Genomic DNA, 24,632 nt, shown 5'->3' with positions numbered 1-24,632 from the left:
ACGTTCCAGGTTGACTGCTAGGATTCTGTAGTTGCTGCTGCTGCTGAGTTTGTGGCCTGCAAACATAACACCACTCTTCCCTGTTTTGTTTTGGTTTTTGTTTGCTTGTTTTCCATCTTTCTTCCCTGCTTGTTGCAATTCTAGTGGCTTTGGGAGAGAGTTGTCTTTGCATGAGCTCATTTTCACTTTGGCTCAGAAGTTGGCCTGTTCTCCTTGGAGCCACGTGCAGAGAGGGTTTTCTGATGGTCTGCATACCCTTCTGTAGACAACTGAGCATACACTCAGTGGATAACTAGTCAGGGCTCTTGCCTTACCTTTCATGTAGCAGGTTTGGAAATTGCTAGTGTTAACAGAGGTCTGGGTGATGATCTAGGAGATTGCCAGGTGCTTTTGTTGAGAAGGAAAAGACAGAAATGCACAGAAAAGTAACAGCTTTCCTGAAGCGAGTGAGACAGAGAGGGATCCCAAAGCTGGGAGTCTTATTAACGGGTCCCCAAGTGGCCTCTTCCTGCCTACCGTTTTCTACCTGCCTTGTCTCCTGGGAGCAGGAGGCTGCCATCTTAGGAGCTCATGCTCACTGTCCCCATCTACTTATTTATTTGAAGTGAGAAAGAAACAAGTATCATTCACGCCTTGATTCTGGCTTTAAGTTCATGTCAATCACTAACATTAGGAATGGACTTTTAAAATTTGGAAATTCTACAGGAATCTAATAAACTTAAATTTTTTATTGAATACAATCAAAAGTATACAGCTTTGGGATTTTCATAATCCGAAAATTAATACAGAAATGAAAAGTTAATTCTATGACACTATCTGGACTGGCTTTTAAATAGTAAAACAAGGAACAAATACATGGTTCTTACTTTACACACTAAGTCTGTCCAAGTGAAAGATACACCTTTTCTCTTGACCTGTGGGATCCCAATAGCATCTTTCAAATAAAGGTTAAGATATCATTTCAAGCTCTAGAGCAAGAAAGTTTACAGCAGAAGCGACAGTTAAAATGATGGATGCTGTGACTGACGGAAGGAGCCTTTTGCCAGAGGATGCTGAAGGATGGGTTTTGGGACCTGGAACTGGATCTGGACCTGGAGCTGGAGCTGTTAAAGAGAACAGAGTCATGGACACATCAGTTTGCGGTATGTATTGGGTATCCACCACCTAGAGCAGAGTAGACAGCACAACTGAACAGCAACAGGCTGCGGTGGAAGCCACTGAAAGACCTTCTGTTAGGCGCTTGTTGCACTTACTCGCAGTGTCACAGTTTCAGGCTAAATATCCAGATATCTCCTCAGGACATACTGCTGGGTTGGTTGGTTCGTTCTCAGATTTTATGGGTTTTTTAATCTATATAAGCAGCCAAGACAATTTGGGTGCACCAGAATTTCTTCACAATTCTCTTTCCATTTGCTTTAGATCATATGGTGTAAAACTTAGCTCAGGTGTCCCATTTCAAACCAAGACAGTGCATGTGCGCATTCACACAGCTGCCGGGAAACAGCTGGATATAACTGCATCTTAAAACACTGAGCCTGCAAACAGAGTGAGTGTGTGTGAGCGGTGCCTCCTTTCGGACATGGCTTTGGAGGAAACGGGTCCTCCCCCCCCCCCCCCCCCCCCCCCGCCAGCAGAGCTATCAGGGTAAACTGGGGTCCTTTCCCCTGGGCCAGCAGAGCTATCAGGGTGGAGTCTCACTTCACACCTTTTGTTTACACTGATTGCATGGGCTCTCTGGGAGTCTCTCGGACTAGGATTTCATAGGTGAAATCTCGGGTTTCATATGTGAAGCCAAGAGAAGCAGCAGGGTTTCCTAGAGCCTCTTGGTTTGCTTGCCACAGTTGCAGACGTGCGGTCACGTGGCTAGAGGTGGAAAGGAGGTCACTCGTGCCTCATGGTGCTACTGCAGACAGGTGGTCCTCGGGTGACCAGGCCTGCACTGAGGGGCAATCCTGAAGCTGTCCAGGGTGGGGTGTGGGTGCTGATGACTGAATGTGGGCCTTGCTAGCTCTGCCCCTGAGGGAAACCTTTTTTTATTTTTTTTACTGTTAGGAGCTAGATCTGAAATGCTTGGCGTAGCCTTGTACACGGAAGCATGGACCTACCTTCTGCAGTTTTCAAGTTTCAGTTTACAGACAGCTGTAAACAAAAGAATCTGCTTCTAGTGCTCATACAACCTGGAGCTTGCCATATACACCAGGTAGATTCCGGTAGTTTTAATTAGCACTGTCTGCTTCTACTTCACTTTGATCTTAGATGCAAGAGCTGCCAGTATGCCCTTAACCCAGATTTTCATATAGGATCTGTCTATTTTATTAATTTACCACTTACACATTCTAAATGGAACTGACTCCAATTAATGGTCACTTAGAGGACACAGATGCCCTCACCAAATACACACATCTGGATGGTGGCACACTGTTCGGGTACCTCAAAAGCATGCAACTCTGTCACCCTTTAGTGAGCAAAAACTTGACATTTTTATATCTCAGAGCATTTATCAACTAAAGGAAAGGTTTTTCTTACTAGGATTGTCAGCATGTCCTTGACTTTTGTCTTTTAGAACATGAAGAGATTCTGGGTTACTGCACTATGTATTTCATCCAGACAAGAAATATCTCAAAGATGAAGCAAGCTTATTCCCCTTTTGGGAGTGGGCCCGGAGCCAAGGGAAACTGGTTCAGAGGCACATGTGAACTTGGGGATGGGTTTAATTTTGCCCATCTACTACTCTCTGAAAAAATTTGCCTCATGAATGTGTATGTTTTCATAATGTGAAGTTTACCAGGACCCTTTTCTGTATACTGAACTCAGACTGCCAAGGACAAGCCAGCCTGTGCTCGCCTTACTGAGTGCCAGCACGCCACGAAAGCCCTGCATTGTCATCTAATGGTCCCCCTAGGCAGAGCTGGCACCTCAAGGACGCTGCTCCCAGCATCTGCACTGTCAAGGGTACGAATGATGCACGCAGGCTCAGGTGATGGGGCCATGGGCTCAGAGTCTGACTTTGAACCTCTGCTCCCAGCTGCAATGTTGTACCACTACAGGTGTGTGGCTAGCCTTGGGTGCACAATAGTCACATTTTTGTAGTTTTAATCTAAATGCCGATTCTAGGAATCCAGAAGAGATGGTGTGAGTCTGCTGTCCCTTTTTGCCCTCATCATCCCTAGTCTTCCTCTGAAAGCGCGGTGTCTACCTTATTAGGTTAGGTGAGCCTAGCCTTTAAAAGCCTGCACTACACACAGCTTTCCAAAGGGGCGCAGTGCGTGGTCTCTGGCCTGCTGAGGAGGAGAAGGCAGGCTGACCCAGGAGGACTGGTCCTGCATGGGCATGCTGGAAGGACTCATTGCCACTCTCAATAGTGTATTCTTGTGTCTACAGGCCTGCTGCAGATCCCGACTCACTCTGGAACAGGAAGCACCACTGGGTGCCGCTTCCCAGTGTCAAGTTACCCACTCTTTTCCAGGCTTTAGCAGCCTGCTCACACAAAAAAAGAGTTCTCAGCAAACCCCTGCCCCACACCCCACACCCCCTTCTCACATCAAGATGAGATGTCAGAAACTGCACAGTCGAGGTGCCCTCCCCAGACCCTGAGCTCTCTGAATGATGACAGTAAGCTCAGAATCCTATGGGTCTCCACCCACAATGAAGAATTACCAGGCTTTCCATCCGGCAGGAGAGAATTTCCATCTGGTTGTAGCACTTTAATTCCTAAATGAAAAAAATATATTTCTAGTTAATAAAATTGGTAGTCTTTACTTCTGTGTGTTATATCTGAGAGTTTGTCATCAGCCTCCTCGGTTCTGAACAGTGGAAACACCTCTGCCTTATAATGGCGGCAGCTCAGGAAAATGAAGTAATTTGCAGAGTTCCAGAGGCAGGGGGCCGAACACAGAGGCGTCATCACTGCCTGATAAAATGTGCCCTCTTGCTTTTCATCTCCCCCAGCGGCATAAAGCGCCAGGGAACTTCAAGGAGCCTTAGCGGAGTCTCAGCTCCATTTCTCTGAGCGCAGGAGCACAGCCCCTCAGTGCTTGCCCCGACCCCTCACACTTTTGAAAACGCACACTGTCATGGTTGCTGTGAAAGGCAGGCTCCATCCATTATGGTAAATGTAGCAGAAAGCACCAAGGAAATGCAAGCATTGAGGAGCAGTAAAAGACCCATGTGACTTTGCAAAGTTCTTACACGGTTATGTCTCTGGCCCCACATTGGAATTTTCTTTCCTAAACAAGAACTTAAGTGACCTCTGGTTGCCTCTGTGTCCTGAGCTCTTGACAGCACCCAAGGCCCCACTGCACCGTGGCTTCAGGCTTCTGGTGGCACAGCTCTGGCTCCATGAGCCTCACAAACTAGAGGAGCCTGTGAGTGGCACCCCACTGAGCTGTGTCTGCACTAGTTGGGTGCTGCGGTCTGTGACATGCAGGTCCCAGATAATAGTGAGCTTGTGTGCTTAGCTGGTCTACAGAGCAGAGTTTTTACAGAGCAACATTAGCTTCAGGAAGGCCTGACCTCTCTTTAACAAGGCCCCAGCAAGCCAGGCCTGAGCCAGACGGCTAGCTGTAGAGCCCAGAGCCAGTTCTCCAGCAGCCTGGGAAGGCTAGGTGGGCATAGCCTCCACGATCTCCGGAGAAGCTGTAGAGACAACTGGCACATGGCTAAAGAGAAACCTCTGAATATCATCCCATGCTAACATTCTCTGCAATGTTCAGACCAGCTCTCAGAAGAAGGAGAGAATGCCCTTACCTGGTGATTTAGTGGATCTCAGGCTTTTCCTCCCTAAAGGCAGAAACAAATGCTGGTTGGTTCACCATTTAGCGGCATTGCTAACACCCCCATCCCTTGTCTCCCATCTCTAAACTTTAAATAGATAAATCATAAATGTAACAGCAACAACAATATGAAATTCAAACCCAGTAAGCCAGATTTCAGGAGCATCTATGATTTAGTTCTCATTGCTCCAAGTTCAGCTTTGTAACATGGTATCCCTTTTTAAATGAAATAATACTGGGCTGAAGCCTGCTTGGTTTCACTCTATCCTCTGTGGATATTGGCTCTGACTAGGAGTCTTTTTTCATTTATGTAAAAGAAATAGCTTGTAGGTTCTAATCGGAATATGGCATCAAATGCTTTATTCACTAAACAGCGTTAAATTAAAAAAACAAAATCTCTCAGGGGCTGAAGACATGGTTCAGAGGTTAACAGCACTGGCTGTTCTTCCAAACATCCTGAGTTCAGTTCCCAGCAACCACATGGTGGCTCACAACCACCTATAATGAGATCTGATGCCCTCTTCTGGTGTGTAGGCAGAATACTGTATAAATGATAAATCTTTTTTTTTTTTTAATCTATGAAAAGTGATGTCCCTCTGATCTATAGGCTTTATTCATTCCCCAAACTTTCTTAGTCCAAGGAGTCCTAGTGTTTCCTGCCTAACCTGGTAGCTAGTCTGACAGAATAAGAAAAAGAATTCATTCACCAGATTAGCCTGTGGCTTTTAATTTCTAAAGCCCAAAATAAGAATTCTCTTGTGTGTGCAGAGAGGTGCTGGGCTGAGGGGTAGATCCAATATGGGAGCCTGTGCCTGGAACCCCAGTCTTGAGAGGCAGAGGCAGGAAGATCAGGAGTTCAGGATCAAACCTACAACATAGTGACTTGTAGCCAGCGTGAGCTACACGAGATCTAGCTATAAACCCACTTACAAACAAGACAGAGTACTCAGCTTCCAAATTAATTTAGGTTTACACTGAGCTGTACATAGTGACAAGCACAGGAAGCTTTGAGGAGCAGCAGGGGACAATGGCAAGAGAAGAGACTCCTTAACCCGCTGGGGTTTACTCGATGGTGAGAACTCTGGTGTCACCCAAGACAGCTCTTCAGTTTACGCAGACAATTCTGCATTAAGATACACCAATCCAGGGCCAGCAAGATGGCTCAGGAGGTAAAGACGCTTGCCACCCAGCTGCAACCTCAGTCCCACTTCTGGAACCCACATAGTGAAAGGAGAGAACCAACTTTGCAGGCTGTCCTCTGACCGCCACACGTGCTATAATGTGGGTGTCCGTAACACACATGCACACACACAGAGAAAGAGAAAATGGTTGTGAAAGAAATCTATCCAAAGTCTGTGACATAAAAGTTCTCATTTTGCGTATGTGCGTGCACATGAGCGTAAACAAAAAATACGGAAAATCAAAATTAAAAAGCTCAGTCTCAGATACTTGTAACATTTTTGGCATAGTTGCTTTTAATCTTTTTGTGTGTGTATACATACATATATGTTTGCATTTTAATAATTCTAGAGCCTTTATGTTGTTTTATATCTAGCTTAGAAAAAAAATTATGGGACTGAGGATCAAATCCAGGGTTTTTTGTTGTTGTTGTTTTGTTTTGTTTTTTAATTTTGAGACAGGGTCTTTTTCTGTATCCCAGGCTACCCTCAAACTTGCCATCCTCCTGCCTCAACTTCTAAGATTATAATAAATTGTACCACTACATTTTTTATATTGATTGTACAAAATAATGGGTTTTGGCTGACAGAATGGCTCGGCTGGTAAAAGCACTTGCTACCTGAGTTCAGTCCTGGGGAAGCCGTGTGGTAGGAAAAAACCAACTCCCACAGGTTGCCTTCTGACCTCTACACATGCACTGTGACACACATACACGCACACACAGACACACACACACACACACACACTAAATGTCAGAAAAAATACATTTCAAGTATAATCTTTTATGCATGCCTGTGATGTACTTTGATCCCATTATCCTTTCTTATCTCCCGTGTGTGTGTGTGTGTGTGTGTGTGTGTGTGTGTGTGTGTGTGTCTGAAGAACTGCAAGCATACTTATTGAGCTAGACTGCTCACTCTTTAAATTTCTGTTTATTCTAACTGCTTTCTTGGACCTTTAAATGCCTTTTAAAGCCTAATTTTTAGGTTTCAAGTTTAATAATGTTAATATTACTTAATAATGCCCAAACACATGGGAAGTGCGTGTAGGAGTGTCACACTGTGCTCTAGGGGCGGGTGCGTAACACTTTGGGTCTTTGGCCACTGATAGGCTTCAGTAGGACCTGGCCAGAACTTACCTGAGCTCCATCCATCAGCTTCTGGGCAGAGCCACTGAGTCATGGCTTGTCCACAGCAGGGTACCTTTCTGACTTCATGGGGCCTCTTTTAAAGAACTGTAAGATTGGTTGGGGCCTGTGGGTAGGCCTGCAAATCCCAGCTACTCAAAAGGCAGAGGCAGGAGAATGAAAAGTTAAAGGCTTGAACTACAAAATGAGTTCAAGGCCGGCCAGTCTGATCAGACCTTGTCTGATTTGTGTGTGTTTTGGGTTGTTTGTGTTTGTTTTTGAGACAGGGTGTCACTATGTAGCCTTTTTTGGCCTGGAACTCACTCTAGAGACCAGGCTGGCTTTGAACTCCTAACAGATACCTGCCTGTCTCTGCCTTCTAAGTGATGGGGTTAAAGGTGTGCACCCTCAAACGCCATCTTAAAATTAACAAATAAAATGAGACCTCGGAGGGAGTCCAGTGGCACGGCACTCGCCTAGCATGCAGGAAGCCTAGTGGCAGTCCTTGTCCTGAAAACCAAGACATGCTACAGTACTGAGACACTGGGGGGCAACAGCTTTACACTTAAGTTACTATGTTGTCCAAGTTTCCAAGTTAGAACTGGCTTAAAGGCATAATCATTCTTAAGGTTAGTGATACATACTCTTAAATCAACCATGGGAGAATTTGTCCCAGGGGCTAGCGGAATATCCCAGCAATAATATGCTTACCTAGCTTGCAGGGGGGCCAGGGTTTGTTTCCAGGCACCATGGGGAGAAAAGAAAATAGAAAAGTGTTCCAATAATCTCTCCAGCAACTTGAGAATGTTTCTATGCTAGCACTTGAGACAGTAACATCTTTAAAACATAAAAACCTTGAAGCTGGGGAGATGGCTCCATGGACAGTGCTCACCCTGCAAGCCTGAGCACCACAGTTTGGATCCCAGAGCCCACGTAAGAGCTGGGTGCATGTCATGGCCAGCCTCTAATGCCTCTGCGTGGGAGGTGGAGACAGGGGGTCCCCGAAACCTGCTGGCTAGCTAGACTAGCAGAATCGGAGGGCTTCAGGTTCCCAGATATCTTGCCTCAGTACACAGAGTGATCTGGACCTCCACAGGCATGTGCACACAGAACGTGTGTGCTCACATACATGCAGACAAGCACGCATGCACACACATACCCACTCACACAGAAAAACATTTTATTTATGTATGTGTATGTGTTCTACTTGTGCTTGGGAGCTTGCCGAGGCCAGAAGGCACCAGACCTGCTGAACTGGAAATACAGCAGCTGTGAGCCACCTCATGTGTATGCTGGAAACTAAACCCAGGCCCTTTAAAAGAACAGCAAGCCATCTTTCCAGTCCCACTTTTTTTTTTTTTTAATTAAAAACATTGGTGTACAGGGGCCTGGAGAAGTGGCTCAGAGGCTAAGAATTCTGACTGCTCTTCTAGAGGTCCTGAGTTCAATCCCCAGCACCCACATGGTGGCTCCCAACCATCTATAATGAGATCTGGTGCCCTCTTCTGACCTGCAGGTGGACATGCAGGCAGAAGTTTGGAGTAAGCTGCACTTACTCCAGATGGACATAAGCGCACGTTTCTTAGACACACGTACAAAGAATCATCGTTTTAATTCAGGAAAAATAAACGCTGCTTGTTTTGTCACCAACACTGGGTTATACAAGTTTGCAGAATAATCAGTCACACTGTCTTCTGTTTTCTGGGACGACCTAAAGACTGGCAGACAGCAGGCACGGGGCTGTGTTGGGGTTTTTTTGGTTGTTTTGTTTTTAAGAATTCAATCTGATAGATCAAACTAGTAAGCTAAGATGGGCTCCGGCCTCTGCCCACTTCTTACCACCCACTTGTAGCTTGCAAAACATAAAGTCCCAGAGTTTACAAGAATGTCTTACCAGTGTCTTCAAGCTTCTGTTTGTCCATCTCTAAGTCATAAACGAGAAATGTGTCAGTTTTAACTGGAGACAAAACGAACAGGCTGAAAAGAATCAGGAGGCACATCGGCTGAATGGGAGTGTCACCAAGACTCCCCACGTATGTCAGGCTGCACACTTCCCTGGCGCCTCCCCTGAAATGAGCCCTCACAGAACGAGTCCCCTGGGAGTGTCACGGAGACAGGAAAAAAATGTCTAATTTGAATAGCTGCTGATGTCCTATGCAGTGATCAGGATTTGTGAACACAAAGGTCCAGTAGGAGAGGCTCTAGGCAAGTCCTCAGGATATGGGCGGCTTTGCCTCTGTGGGGACAGGAGGAATCATCCCCAACAATAAGGCAAGGAATGTTTGTTTTTAATATGTTTTTCTCTTCAATCAAGAACTAATCCCAGTGCAAAAGCAAGAGCTTACCTGCCGACAATGAGGCGTCTGAGTCCCCACCTGTGGAAACTTCAGAAAAATCGAATCAGCCCCTTAGCTTAGTCAAAGGGTACTGGTCAAAACAAAGTACAGATGGCGAAGAGCCGTTAAGGGCGATTCAGATGGAGTGAGGAGGCCGTTGTTAATCAGATCCAAGTGGGCTTCACACACGCCTCCCCCCATGCCTTCTGCTGGCCTTCTGGCCAGCAGGCCCCTTCTCCCACAGTGCCCGGAGTGTGAGGCTGCGCAGCTTTACAGCTGCTAACCCTGATCCCAGTTCCTCACTGGCTGGGCTTGAAGCTACAAGTCAAGATGCCACGTTATAAAACCGCAGCGCGCACCTTCAGGGTGGCGTGAGCCTGTGCTTTCCCACGTAACAATTCTAATTAGCTCAAAGTAATTGTAATTTACTGTGTCCTCAACAGGGCTGATTACTCTGTGGACACATCAAACATCTAGCCACTCGGGAATGACACACATATGCTGAGAATTTTAATACACACTCAAGTGTTGGTGTCACCTATGCTAATCCCAACAGTAGATTGTAGAGCTGCGCATGCCCCACAGACAGCCTTGAGTGAACAGCTTTGTGGGTACCTCACCTTTACTCCGTTTGCTGCTCAGAGAGTCAGAGAGCAAAGGCAGCGGAGAAGGGCATTTCCTAGAACATGTTCTCTCCCTCCCTCTTTTGGATTTTCCAAGTTACCGCCTTCTCTCAAGTAGAAGAGCATTTGCCAACCAGGGAAGAGCTACTGAACATGCTTGCTGGATTTAAAAGTGTGTACTCACCGGGGTTGTACACATACACGGGTTCAGAATGCTCTGAAATACAAACACATTTTCTTCCATGTTACTGTGCCCAGATACAATGCCAAGTTCAGTCTCTTTTTAAATGCTAACTATAAGGATTCAAGTTGTCCAACTCTCAAGAAATATATAAAGTGTGGTTATAAGAAACATAACATTTCGTTTCAGAGATAAGGCAATATGGATTTTTTTTTAACCCAAAGAATAATGCATGGAAAAGCTACCTAGGAAGACAGCTAGAAATGGATTCTTGTTTTCAAATATTTAAATGACAATCTGACAACATGCGTTAGTTGAAGGCATTTTTTGGCACTCTGATATCACCAGACACACTTGATCACCCTGAGCTTCAGTGCACTTAAAATTTCCCGAGCACCTTCCCAACCCTCCCACTGTCTCCTAGCAGATGGTACTTTTTACTCTGGCCTTCTGTTTTTACCCCAAGGAAGCTGAAGCAGACCCCACTATCATTCCACCAGGCCTTACGCCACATTCGCTCCATTCCTCCATTATTCTCCCACATGTCATACCCTGAGATATCAAAATACAGGAATTAGAGTCTAGCTCTTTGCACAGGAGCCAAGTGGAAAATGGCTAAAGCCGTAAGGGCCTTTACCTGTCCTTTAGCTCCTGTACGGCAGGACTCAGTGAGAGTGGCATGTCCCTGGCTTGCCCAGGACAAGCAGTCTTTGAGAGAACAGCCCCAGGCAAAGACCAGGACAGCGGAGACTGTTCTCCACAGGAGAACAGTGATGACAGGGTGCCTTTAACTGCCCTGTTCCATATTAACTCACTTTTCAAAGAGATCCTGGTAAGGCACTTTGCTTAGCACTGTAAGACCTCAAGAAAACAACTTTTAAATGAGACATTAATCAGCTATTTACAATAAGAAAGGGAGACAGAAAGACACTTGCATCTATGTTGCAGGATATTTGATTCTATTGTGATCCTTGAGATTGTTAACTGTAAAATCTTTGGTACGGTGCAGCCCTATCACACACCTTTAATCCAAGAACTTTCTGTAACACAAGATTTATTAAACTTAACCCTACATCAAGAGGCGGAGCAAGAAACCAGCTGACAGGGATTAAAGAGTAGGAGGGAATTTGAATTGAGGAGGAGCTTTTAGCTCTCTAGCTTTTGAGCTTTAGCTCTCTAGCTCTCTGGCTTTCTGAGCTTTGAGCTAGCAAGCTTGTGGCCTTGGGTTTTTTTGTTTTGTTTTGTTTTTGGCCTTTTCCTCCTGGGCTGTCAGCTGAGCTAGTGAGATTATGGAGCTTTTTTCTTTGGGACCTGAGCTGAGAAGGAAGGTCAGCTGGGTATTTTTCTCTGCCTCTCTGAGATAGCAGGTTTTCATCCCAGCATCTGGCTCCTTGAGTCTTTACTGGTAAAATGGAATGGTTGGGATTTTCATTCTTTTATAACAACATTCCTAGAACCTCCTGGGAGATTTCCTGAGTTGCCTAGACTGCCTGGTGGCCTTCAGATAACACAAAACGTGGGACAAGTTCTTGATGGTACTAGTCTTTAATTAGAAGTAGGATAATTGTTTCATTTGCAGAGAAATAATGTGATGGTCAAAGGGTTACAGGCACTGGACTAGAAGATGAAAAGTGTATGTCCAGGATATCATCCCAGTAGAAAAGGGGAAAGCATTGTGCAAGATGCAGTGACTGTCAGGCCTGTGTGACTCATCAAATGACCTTCCTTCCCCCTACCCCACATGTTCCTTTAAAGCCTCTTCTTGAGCCCCCAAGTTCTCCTATCTTCTCGGGGTACTGATCTTTTTGAATAAACCTTTTTTTCTTCCTACTAACTCCCAATTCCTGAATGTTGCTTTAGAGTGGAGAACAAATGGACTTACAGCCACTAACAACAGCAGAGGTCAGCCTTAAGAAATGATGGCTGACAGGATGACAGTACAACGCTGTGTTGTGGGCGGGGCTGCAAACCGAAGTTTGACCTATGCATGTGAGGAAAAACAAAAACAAGACAAAACTAGTAAGACTCCCATGACAGAGATGATCATTTAAACACATCTTACCTGGCAGGTTAAGACAGTTTTCAGCTTTTAGACCTGAAACACAAAGATATATTTTAGACATGACCTACACTACCAAGTTTCAAACAGTCTGATAAGCCCCTGAGAGACCCTCTCCACAATGGCAGACATGCAATATTGGCACACAGATATTGGCAATCTAATCTGTAAATGCCTACTTTATCAGACATGTACTTTAGTGGGATGCAAAATCAGGAACACGGTTTTTGTATTCACACAACAGCCATAAACCAGCACCTTTTAAGGTATTCAGTTACACTAAGAATTTACGTATAATGACTGTGGAGGGCCATTACAGGGCTATCACTTTACATTCTCATCTTTGTCTGTGCTTAGTTACAAAAGTTAGAGAAATGTCCTTGTCTGACTTGATTCTCTCTGTAGATAACAAGCATTACCCAGTCTTCTATTTGACAATTCCTGCCCTTTGGAAAAAAGGGATCTCAATCACATTTTCACGATCTTTTTACATTTGAGCAAAGATTCTCTTCATATGCTTATAAAAAAAATAGTTGGGGTGTTCTGAAACACAATTCTGTATGTGAAGAAAAAAAAAACAAACCCTACAATCTTAGGAGGATAGGAACATGGAATTTAACAATCAAGTGTTTCAAATGGCTTCAGGCACTTGCACTGGAGATGTCACAGGAAATTATCATCAAGGCTCCAGTCTTTCCTTCCCTGCAAGACAGAGCAGGATTCTGCCATTCTGCCTAATGTCAGTAAGTCAGGGAGAAAAGACAAAGGTGTCAGTGTAAGCCGTGAGGGCTGCCCAGGTGCCCATGGAGGTGGGAATGCCTTGGTCTCCTCTCTGTATCTGTTTGATTGAAGTCTAGTTATGAAAAGGTATGCTTCTGAGAGACTTGCCCCACATTAAGAGACACACTCGTCTATAATCTGCTTTCGAATCCTGGATCATGTTTAGAATTTAAACAAGAAATCCAGGTAACTTGGCCTAGGTTCCACTTGTCCGGGAAGTAACTGGTTCCCTAGAATCTAGCTGATGTCCATGCTGGTGCTGTGGATTTGAGAGAACCTAGAACAACCCGGAAGGTGGTCCTGGGCTTGTCTTCACTGTGTGGCTTGAGATGGGAAGACCCGCCCACTGTGGGCGGCACCATTCCCTGGCTAGCATCCTGGACCACATAGGTTGGAAAAGGAAACCAAGCTGGTGCTTCAAGCTCCAGCCGCTCTGACCTCCCCATCACACTAGGCTGAAACCCAGAACTGCGAGCTAAAATAAACCCTTTCTCACTCAAATTGCTTTTGTCAGAGTATTTTATTCCAGCAGTGGGAGAAGAATCTCAGCAACAGTATAATACAAAGCATACTCAGTTTGCTAAAATAGGATGAAGACAAAAACAGAACAGCACGGTAAGGTCCCCAAAGGAGGCGGAAGCCACGCCTCACAGAGAACTGGGGGAAACGTAGATGCAGTGATTCTAGGCTGTCTAGGCACAAGGCGGGAAGCAAGGTAGGAAAACAGGAAGATGCTGAAGAGATATGGAGAGGAAGAGAGACTTTCACCGTCACCAACATGGGCTCAACTTACCCCTTTTCTTTACTGAGTCAAAGGTTTGTGTCCTACACAGAAACTACACTAACCTATCATGAACAAGACTGTTAGGACAGCTACCTGGCCGGATGCGTGGCTTATAGGGTAAAGGCACTTTGACACAGAAGCGTATGTTCAGTCTCTGGCACCCTCGAGAAGATGGAAGGAGGAAAGCCTCTCTGGAAAGGGCACTGCAAACCGAGGAAGCCTGAGACCCTGCCCCTATGCAGTATCCTCACTGCCTCAGTCACCCAAGCAACTAGCTCACTGGGAGCCCCGCCACATCTCTGGACGCCTGAGAAGAAATAACAACAGTTCCGTGACCAAACAGTCTCCAGAGTGAATAAAAGCGATCCTGCACGGCCGTGTCACCACGTAGCAAGTGTTCTTTGCCATAGAGTGTGCTGGGCTGACCCACAAGTGGTGACCCTGGAGGGGAGCACACCAGGACATACAGAGCCATCTGGCTGTCTCGTCAGTCTGCTTCGACACTCACAACCGCATTCCTAAAGAGAAGACATCCATGTCCGGGGTTTCTCTGCAGACACACGCAGGGGACACAACTTTGTGCTTGCGTGCATGAGGTATGCATGACCTCATCTGAAGGAGTCACGTGGAGATTGATGAAGTGGAGTGTGGGTGACACTGTCTCCTACACGGGAGGATCTACGCACCAATCTCCACAGGAAGGACGTCATTTGTAAAGGACCAGGCGGCCTAAGGGCCATTCCTGCTAGCCAAGCCCACCTCGTCTGCTCCGGGGACGCACACATAGCCCCTCCTTACACAGTGAGGCCCTGTCTCGAAACAAGGCAAACACGCTAAGCAAAAGCCACTAGGCGAGCACCCCAACCGCACCGGTCCCCAGGGGTGTCTCTCCGGCTGTGCTCAGCCAGCTGTAACCTGAATTCACCCACGATAACTTCCGGCTTGGCTGGGTCGCCAAGCGCTTGGGAGTCAGGAGCTGGAGCGTGTGAGGGCACCTGCAGGAAGAACATGCCGCCGTGGGCAAGCTTGCCTTTAATTCAGCAAAGGACGACGCATCTCACGCAGCCTCGGGCGGTCCCAGGAACCAGACCAGACACGGGCTCATAAAAAGTACTTCGGCGGTTCTACGGCAAATATTCTCTCCTCCTAGATGCCCCAGAGACAGAGCTCACTGCTATTGGTGTCATCCCCAAGGGAGGCGACAGATACAGTGGGCTGGGGTTATGCAGCAGCTTTGATGTAGCTCCTGCAGGCCCTCCTTGCTCACGCTCACACTCGTGATCCCTTGGACTGCGTGCGGGATAGCGCTTGCAGCCAGCAAACCAGAGGCATCACTTCAGCCTTTAGGTCACTGACTTAATGGCATTTTTCTTGCTCTCTGCGGATTGACAAGCGCTCCTGTATTATAGGCCTATGATACAGGAGACCTCTGGCTAGGAACCAAGGGAGGCCTGCAGCCAGCTGCCAATGAGGAACTGTGCCGCAATAACACAGGGAAGACTGTATCCCACCTGAAGCCAGGCAAATGAGCTAAAAGACAGATCGCTTCCAGTCGAAGCAGATTGGGGTGCTGAAAGAACAGAGGCAGGCTCCACCTGGACAGCGCCAGCTAGCAAATGCAAGGTGTGCAAGCTACATTTTAGAACCTTTAGGTCGTGAAGGCTTTGGGGACAGAATGGCCCTTTCACAGGGTGAAATGACCACCAGAAAACACAGATATTTACATTATGATCCATAACAGCAAAATTACAGTTGTGAAGTAGCAACAAAAATAATTTTATGGTTAGAGGTCACCACAACATGAATCTGAATTAAAGGGCCGTAGCATTAGGAAGGTTGAGAGCCACTACTGTAGAGCAATTTGTTGTGTGAGAAAGGAGGACAGGTTGAAGGTAAGCTTTTGGTTGATCTGTCCAGGACCCAGCCAGTCCTCAGTTGGTCTATAAAACATTCCTCTAGCTACTCTTATGCCGTTACATTCTCTAGACACACTGAAGTCTATACACAGCCAATGGAGCTGTTCAGCATCTTCCATGCAGCCTGATTTGGTCGGCAGAAGGGCTGAGAGGAGCACTGGAAAGGAACTGTGCCTGCGGAGAGAGCCCTGCCTTCCTGTTCTGAGCTCCAGCTGCTGGGCAGCCCAACGTGTGCGGATTCCAGACCTGCCTGGCCAGACCCCTGACAGGGCGAGGCGACTCCTTACAGCAGCCACCCAAACACACATTTCCTTCCAGCCCCTGTCGCTTCACCCATTTGGAGACAGCAGTGGTAACCAAATCCAGTCAGCGTCCAGGGCTTGTTTCTTCCACGCTGTTGTAGGCGTTGGCTCACAGTGGTGAGCTTGGGTCACTTCCCACCACGTGAGCTGACACCCAACCTCAGATAGCTCCAAACAACATGGGAGCCTCCACACTGCCAGGAAATGCTATCAGGCCAATTAGGAACAATGAGATACATATTTAATAGCCACTCTGGTCTGGGCGGAACTGTGTTTTCTGAGTACAGAAGGGACACGGAGCCTTAGTCCTGCTAGGCAAGCCCTCTGCCTATGCCCCCTTAGCCTCAGGGTGGGTGTGTAAGACACAAATATGACATCACAGTAAATTCATTTTCTTTCCCCCTTTTGATGGCTTGCAGGGACCTGGGCCAGCATGCCTCACTGAGTTCAAAAATAGCCTCGTGCCAGCTACCTCTTGCCTAGCCAGGCCTGTTTCCAACTAGGGAACACTTGCATTACTGCTCCTCCAACTCTGCAAGCATGTAAAGTGTTACTCAGGCCTCCCCCTGACCCCCTCACTCAACAGAAACATGGTTGAAGCACCAGCTCATCTGTGCCCAGAGTATTGGTTAAGGCGCTTAGGGTTCGGTGGACAGCACCTGCTCTGTTTCTCTGTCTTCTTTTGTAGACCTGTCACATTTGCACTGCAGGGCCATCAGGAATCTGAGAGCTTGGGCTTTCTCTTAGGAATTCACGCCCTGATCCACAGCCCTCCAAATCCAGTCACAGTTTGCAGTGGGGTTACTTTTAATGACGAGGAGGTCACAAAGGTGAGGTTCCATCTTTCTCAAGCTTTCCAGAGCGATAACCTGAGCTGGTTGACCTGCTCTGGTCTGTCTTGGGAAAGGAAAAGGCTTTTATTCTTTCTCTCTGTTGTCTTGGGTTGATAGCTGGACTAACTAGGAATAGCCACCAGGAACTAGTCTTCCATTTCCTAACAAATGGAACTGGTTTGTTTGTTAGCTGGCCAGTTTTTGTAAGACCCACACTCTATTTTTATGTTAGAGGTCATAGGTAAGTTCTCAGCAGGGACACAGGGCCGTGTCTAGCGTCCTAAGTCCAGTAAACTTTTTAGAAAAGTTGCCTTTTCCCATCCAGAACCACAGTTTTGTTGTTGTCTGTTTTCCAGGGCCTCTCTCGCTTGCTAGCAAGTGGTCTACCACTCAGCTACGCCTACAGCTAGCCTTCAGAAGCTTCTGACCTTGTATGCCCACTAGTTACCTCTAGATGGCAGCAGAGAACGCCAGGTTCTCTAAACCTTGCGCTCAGCCCTGTTTTCAATCAACAGGCTCAAGAACAGCCTCTGACTTGGTCAGGGCTCTGCAAACACGTGTGAGCCACCCAGAGGCCACCTTCATGGCCGAGCTGAACATTCCTGTGAAATGGCTTCCCCTCATCCCCATTTCCGTCTTACACAGGCTCATAACGTGCCATGCATGTCTCAAGCCCCTGGCTCATTCACAATCAGTCCACTAGCTCACCTTTCGTTGCATCTTTTGTTTTAGCGTGATTCCACTCACAAACATGGAACACGTGGGTTTTGCTACCCACCACAGGCCATTAGGTAGGCACTAGAGCTAAATATGGTTGGTAGCCAGAGCTTTTATATAACCATAGCCTCCATAAATGGCATTTGCCTAAATGCATCAGGGACACCAAAATAGGAATGATTTCTACAGTCCAGCTGCAGCCACTGGGTTTCCGACTGTGTTGTGCTAGAGAAGTTAAGCGTGCTCAGTGGGGGGAGGAAGGGAGACCGTGGCTTATAGCGATTGCTCATCTCCAAGTTCCCTCTTCCTCCACACACAGCTTAACGGTTACCAGTGGTCAAGTGAGGGCTGCAAACATTCCTTCAAGAGAGAGAGATGGCATTTGCAGAATTCCTAATATAGCACGCTGCTGTCATTATCAAATTCTTGATGTACCTAACTTATAAGTTAAAATTTAAGTATGAATGTATAGAAACATACACAGTACATGTAGGATTTGGTACAATCCATGGTCCTAGGCAAGCCCCTAAGAACACACCACCCCCTGGATAAGGGTGAAAAAACAAATAACTCAACTGTGGCCAATTTTAACTCAGCATGATGTGGAGGAACAGGAAGAGGTGCAACTCTGGTATAAGCCAGTTCTAGCTGGCCTGGTTTGGGGTCATGGCCGGTACACAGAGGGTAAAGGGATGAACCCTTCTGACCATAGTCTGCTCGTTTATGCAGACATCACCTCAAAAAAAATGCTTAGAATCAGATGCAACTTGAATGCAGGTCAGGAACGTGGTAGGCGAGGTGGCCGGAGTGATTGAGGAATCATTTACTCTCAATGTCCAGGGAGCACAGAAGGTCACAGTGTAGGGCCCTGGGAACACTGGCCAAAAGCCTACACCCTCCGCGCTACGATGGCTGCGTGGTTTCCGCATCCAACCCAAAGCATGTCAACATCCCAAATGACATGCTGTCTCCTCGGCGCTGCCCTTCCCACCCTTTTATCTCTTGGTATCTGGGCCCGTTGACTCAAGGTCTAAAGTCTCCTGGTTTCTGAAGGCCAGCTCCTCACTGACTGTTTTGCAGAGAATGCAAGGCAGTACAAGAAGCAGGGACACAGACAAGGGGTCTCTTCAGCTGAAGTCCCATAAGGGGTCTCTAGCGCCACCCTCCACAATTACCAGCATGCTAGTTAGCAGGCCTCTGTGACCTCACGGCAAGGAGGACGGAAACCTTTGAGCAGAGACCCCTGAAGGACATATCAGTATCAGGGCCCTGTCCTGCTTCCAGTCTCCACAAGGACAGTTTCGTGGACGAATCACGTGGCTCTCAGAGGTTTAAAACTGCTACCTGCTGCCCCAGGGACTGAGCTTCCTACCTGCCCCTCCTGCTCATGTGTACCTCGCCATCGAGGCTTCCTTTACCCCAGGACAGCTGGGGTAAATTTGCCCTGAGACACCATTTCTCAGAAAACTGTGGTCAGCTGGGCTCGATGGCTCATGTCTGTAATCCCAGCACTTGGGGAGGCAGGGGCAGGCGGTTCTCTGTGAATTCGAGGCTCAGTCTACAAAAGTGAGTCCAGAACAGCCAAGGCTACACAGGGAAACCCTGCCTCAAAACAAACAAACAACAAACAAATCAAAACAAAACAAAATTAGGAAACTGTGGCCAACACTTGGCCTCATCCCACCAAACAAATGTGTAACTCAGGGAAGATGGGCAAATCTGGAAAAGGGTTGGGCGGGGAGAAGCTAGACCTCAGGCTGGTGGCATGGAGAGGCTGCAGTAGCTTCAGCCAGACCAGGAGCATGGCCCACAGCATTCCTCCTTCCTTTACCCCAGGACAGCTGGGGTAAAGGAAGCCTCATTCTGCCATTGGCATAGAGAAATGCTACAAAATGGCCTCATTCTGCCATTGGCATAGAGAAATGCTACAAAGGGATCCAGCTGTTTTCATGGGAGGAGGGAGAATGGGTTTTTATTAACCCTTTATTCACACAGAGCAAGGTACAAAACCATGGTGTTTCAGAAAATGTCCTCCCTAAGCCAGAATAAAAGGATCAGCTCTCAGGCTGGCTGAGATGCACACCTCAGCTGCATCCTTCATGTAGCTCAGTGAGAAGGAACTAGCCTGGCAAGTTGTGGGCTCCACATTTCGTTTCTAGCAGCAAAAACCAAACCAAAACAAAAAACAAACACACAAACAAAACAAAACACACACAAAAAAACAAAAAACAAAACAAAACCCCAGAAAACTCCAAAACATCAAAAACCCACACCATGACTCTTCCAAACTTTGAATAGTCAGAATGGTTCTACACATCCATGTCAAGGATCCCACAACCTCCGGCTTGAAGGGTGGCAAGGCCTTCTCTGGAGGACCAAGAATGAACGTTAACAGCACATGTAGGAAACGTCTACCGTAGCCTCCCCTCAGACGTTTACAACCTAAACATTACTTCCCTCAGAGACTGTTCCTACCAAGATTAGCTAAACCTGTGCCCTTGATCCAACTGTATGCCATAAGGCCTGGCTCCTTGTTTATCAGCACATAATAACCCTGCCTCTCTGTTCAGCTCTATATAATAAACATGCTGAGCTTCTGAGGTTTCTCCACTGAGCCCAGACCACTCGACCGTAGCTATTTCTCTGTGCCTGTCTGTCTGTCCACCTGCCTGCCTGCCTGGTCATCATTCCATCACCAACTCCCAATAAGGTCTAAGTCCCTAGAGCCATACAAGGGGATGACAGGCTACAAAAACTATTAGTTGAGCTTAACAGCAGATATTTCACATATGCAGTCTTAGAAAATTTGCCCTGAGACACCATTTCTCAGAAAACTGTGGTCAGCTGGGCTCGATGGCTCATGTCTGTAATCCCAGCACTTGGGGAGGCAGGGGCAGGCGGTTCTCTGTGAATTCGAGGCTCAGTCTACAAAAGTGAGTCCAGAACAGCCAAGGCTACACAGGGAAACCCTGCCTCAAAACAAACAAACAACAAACAAATAAAAACAAAACAAAATTAGGAAACTGTGGCCAACACTTGGCCTCATCCCACCAAACAAATGTGTAACTCAGGGAAGATGGGCAAATCCGGAAAAGGGTTGGGCGGGGAGAAGCTAGGCCTCAGGCTGGTGGCATGGAGAGGCTGCAGTAGCTTCAGCCAGACCAGGAGCATGGCCCACAGCATTCCTCCTGCATTACAGGCTGCAAAACTGACAGCCTCCCTTCTAAGCCTTTCCTGTAGCTTTAAGTGACCAACAAAATCATTCCAGTAAATGGTCGGAATCAGAAGTACAATCAAGACACATGGCATAGGTCTTGATTTCCCTAGAGCTGCATAGATCACTGGTCCTCCTGTGTTTGTCTTGGGTACAGACTGATGCCTGCATGCAAATTACAACGCAACCGTGAACTCTCTGCTGGAGGTTGATCTGATGCTTGTTAATAGCCCTCGATCGAGATCTGGGTGTGCCTATTTATGTTGTGTAAACCTATTTGATTGGCTAATTAAACGGCCGATAACTGGGCAGGGCAGAGTGGGGTGGGCGTGGCTAAGGTTCCTGGGCTTGGAGAGGCCAGAGGAAAGAGGACAGGAAGGACAACGCTGCAATGGGTTAGCCTGGAGAAGAAACCACGTGGGGAAGGGAGGAGGGACTCCAATAATGGCATGGAAAGGCCCAGATGAAGAATAAATGCAAGTATTTATAAGATTATGGATGGAAGAAAGGACGGTTAAGGAGGATGGCATTGGATGGGGGCTGGGCGATGGATGGTGAGGTGATTCAGACAGCATAGGTAGGAATATCTGCCCGGCCCAAGCTAAATAAGGCAATTATAAACTCTAACAGGTGTCTGTGTCTTATTACTTGTGATAGCGGGTTAGATAATACCACCATGATAGTCTTAGGGCTAATAATAATAATAAACATTATATAGCAACAACCCTCAAACCAGTGGAACAGAGAGACAGCCTGAGTTACTGAGGAAGAGCCTTGATGCCCGACAGTGTACTCTTAAAACTATCAGGTTTTCTGTCACAGCTGACAGAAATAGGAAAACTCTATTCCTTAGTGCAAGATGAGCACTCTATCACTAGCCTATGACCCTCTGAGACAGGGTATTGCCCACATAGGCCCTGAACTTGACCCCTGTGCCTCCGCCTCCTAAGCAGCTGGACTTAAAAGCCTGCAGCAATAGTAATGAAGTCTTAAATGAAGTCATGAAGTCGGTGCATGAGGACTGGATAGTCTAATGGGACTACCTAGACCATGTCTAAAAAAAAAAATTAAAATCAGAAATAATAATAGAACCATGCTATTCACTTACAAACATGATAGTGTGTACATGGGAAAAAAAACCAGCTAAGACGATTTAGAACGGATGTCCTCGAGGCTAGGGAATGGGATGGAACTGTTTCTGCCGCCTGACTTGTACTGGGACTTCTCAACAAACACCGGGACCACTGACTTTTTGGACCACAGAATTCTTCGTTGGGACAGGGGCATAAGCATTGTTTACCTGGCCAACAATCAACAAAACCCCTCTTCCTGAGTTGTGACAACCAAAAAGTATTTCTGACCACTGCCAGGCCCTGCCGAGCACCACGGACCCTGCTTTACAGTGCTGTTTAGTCTTTGTTTGAACTTTAGCAATCTAGTACGTGTATCTATCTGACAAGTGAGTTGTGGATAAAGAAACAGCGTGAGAGTGTGAGGCTGCAAACTGCCCATGTCATCTCTCCTAGCAAACACCTGAGGCTCTCCTGGGCCTGCACCCGCACTCCTTTCCTCCCAGACGAAGCCAGCGGTTGAATCATGCACTCACCCCCCAGGAACGAACACTCGAAGTAGCTGCAGGTCTTGTTCGTGCTCTGCAGGATGAGCTCATTGCTGGTTCCGTCCCGAGACACTTGAAAAACTTCATTCAGGGGTATCAGAACAACCTTTTCACCTTCTGTTTGAAGGAACCGGTCCACGGGAACGCCGAAGCAGGTTCGGATGGTTAGCACCTGCTGGTTGTTAACCGCCAGGGGCCTGGTCGAAGACGCCAACGTGCACTTGCCCAGTCTGGCTTGGTTTCGCCCCGCGACGGTGAAGGAAATGTTGGGACTTGTGCTGTACACCACGTTCTTGTAACTCTCCTCGCAAGGTCGTCTCAGCAGCTGCAGGGCCCTCACCAGGTAGAAATGAAACGATTTGAACTGGAAGTCATATATGTAGTCCTGTCGGGACTGGCCGGCCCTCTGCACAGCTCTGTTGAACGTGTGGTAGAAGACGGACTTCTGGCTCGCCTCCGTGACGTAGGCCATGAGGGCGACCCCGTAGGGGTCCTTGAAGCTGGGCGGGTAGTGGATCTGCGCCTTCTGCTTTTCCCAGTTGACCTCGGCGTTGCCCCACACCACCCGCAGGAGGTCGTCGTCGGCAATCTCCTCCCGGAGCAGCTGCAGGGCGTACTTGACCTCCATCCTTTTGCCACACTTCCGGTATTCGTCGTCAAACGCGGTCGCCTCCACGTCCGGCCCTTCTGCCTTCACCTTCAAAGCAAAAGGAGAGGAATGGCTCTTGAAATCAAGTATTTACCTGAGACCATCTCCTCTCGCGGTCCTGGGGCCCACTCTCTCCTCTCCTCCTACTTATGGAGTATGTCCACCACCGTGCTCGGCTGTGACATGTTGGTGTGAAAGAGTGGATGTCAGCGGAGGAGTATGGGTAGGAATTCTCCACGGCACGCACTGGCCTGAGCCCTGGGGCGCAGAAGAAACCCCACACCTCCGCGGCAGGGCAGGCTGGAACAGCATCCTGAGCAACAAGTCTCTTCCAAATTCCCAAGACGGTTTTGTGCAATTTGAAGTATCATGGATAAGATACTGCACAGAGTAGAGGCGGACGCGCTCTCTCCCTTATTCAGAGGACACGGGTAGGAGGTCCCAGTGGCATGTATGCAGCACTTTTAAAAAGTTTAATTTTGCTAAACTAAAGCACACGTTTTACTCATGAGATAACGAGGTGGCCAGCACCAGAAACGGATTACTAGCCATAGCACTTTCAGCTTGGGGCCAGCGAGCCTAGCATGCCTGGGTTTGTAGGTCTGTTTCCTGACCTGGGGATTTGAGCTTCAGACATGGAGTCACTCCAGTCTCACAGTCAAGAAGTACACTTTTCTCTCCAGCACAGACCATCCCGGAGTTCAGCCTGAGCACCAAAGCGTGAATTATCCTAAAGGCCGAAAGACCTGAACCCGCCTCCCACATTCCTCACACCATATCAGACTTGATCCAGGATGTTCCTGTCTTTCCCCTGTGCCTCCAAGCAGTCTCCACATGTCTAATTTTAGACAGCAGGCCTTCCTGGCCAGACACCATGGCTGATTGTGTGTTCCGTACAGCGCGTGCCTTGCCGTGGCAAAGCTCCTAGTGCCATCACCATTTAGGACAAATGAATGGAGAAGGAGCAGGTCCGGAAGACTGGGTGAATGAGCTGATACCGTTGTTTTCCTCAGATGCAGCCACCTAAACAAAAGCTCACAGCATCGGAATTCAACAACCAAAAATTCATTCCAAATATGAGGAAATGACCTTGGTGTTTCAGAAGAGGAACCAAACTAAATCAAAAAACATAAGTTTGTTAAGATGAGGTGTTGCAAACCAATACTTAAAAGGCAAGTGAAAACCACCCAGGGCACCACTTCTTACCCATTAGAATGAAAGTAATGAAGACACAGAAACAAGGGCAGCTGGGGTGTGGTGGCCCATGCCTGTGATCCCAGAGATGGGTGGATCTCAAGGCCAGCCTGTTCTACAAAATCCAGGACTGCCAAGGCCACATAGGATGTCTCAAAAATAAAGGAATAAATATAAAAAATTTGAAAAACAAGGGCAAAACAGGAAAATCACAAGCAAGCAGGAGGCAGCTGGACGGGCTCCTGCTCCGTGTTGGGGCGAGCTCCCAAGCGCAGCCAGCATGAAGCCACTTGAGCAGGACTGCAAGGAGTTAAACATGAAGTTATGCTCTGACCCAGTGACACTACTC

The 24,632-nt window shown here is 47.3% G+C and overlaps 1 protein-coding gene across 11 annotated transcripts in view; it reads right to left on the bottom strand.

The window, feature by feature from the left end:
• Window positions 1-708: 708 nt before the first annotated feature.
• Window positions 709-24,632, bottom strand: part of Art3 (ADP-ribosyltransferase 3 (inactive)) — a 91,087-nt gene continuing 67,163 nt past the window's right edge. For 5 of the 11 annotated variants that reach the window (XM_060380935.1, XM_060380936.1, XM_060380938.1 and 2 more), the window contains exons 3-10: window positions 22,429-23,137; window positions 12,280-12,312; window positions 10,221-10,253; window positions 9,423-9,461; window positions 8,972-9,001; window positions 4,747-4,779; window positions 3,658-3,711; window positions 709-1,103 (exon numbers count right to left, since the gene is read on the bottom strand). In XM_060380935.1, the coding sequence (XP_060236918.1) occupies window positions 949-1,103; window positions 3,658-3,711; window positions 4,747-4,779; window positions 8,972-9,001; window positions 9,423-9,461; window positions 10,221-10,253; window positions 12,280-12,312; window positions 22,429-23,137 (1,086 nt within the window). In that variant the 3' untranslated portion in view covers window positions 709-948. Of the gene's footprint in view, window positions 1,104-3,657; window positions 3,712-4,745; window positions 4,780-8,971; window positions 9,055-9,422; window positions 9,462-10,220; window positions 10,254-12,279; window positions 12,313-22,428; window positions 23,138-24,632 lie in introns of those variants that run through there. The other 6 variants (XM_060380939.1, XM_060380942.1, XM_060380941.1 and 3 more) reach the window with 6 other exon arrangements.

This window comes from Meriones unguiculatus, chromosome 3 (genome assembly GCF_030254825.1).
Source record: "Meriones unguiculatus strain TT.TT164.6M chromosome 3, Bangor_MerUng_6.1, whole genome shotgun sequence".
In the NCBI taxonomy this organism is placed as follows: Eukaryota; Metazoa; Chordata; class Mammalia; order Rodentia; family Muridae; genus Meriones; species Meriones unguiculatus.
This window is presented reverse-complemented; position numbering and strand designations above follow the sequence as displayed.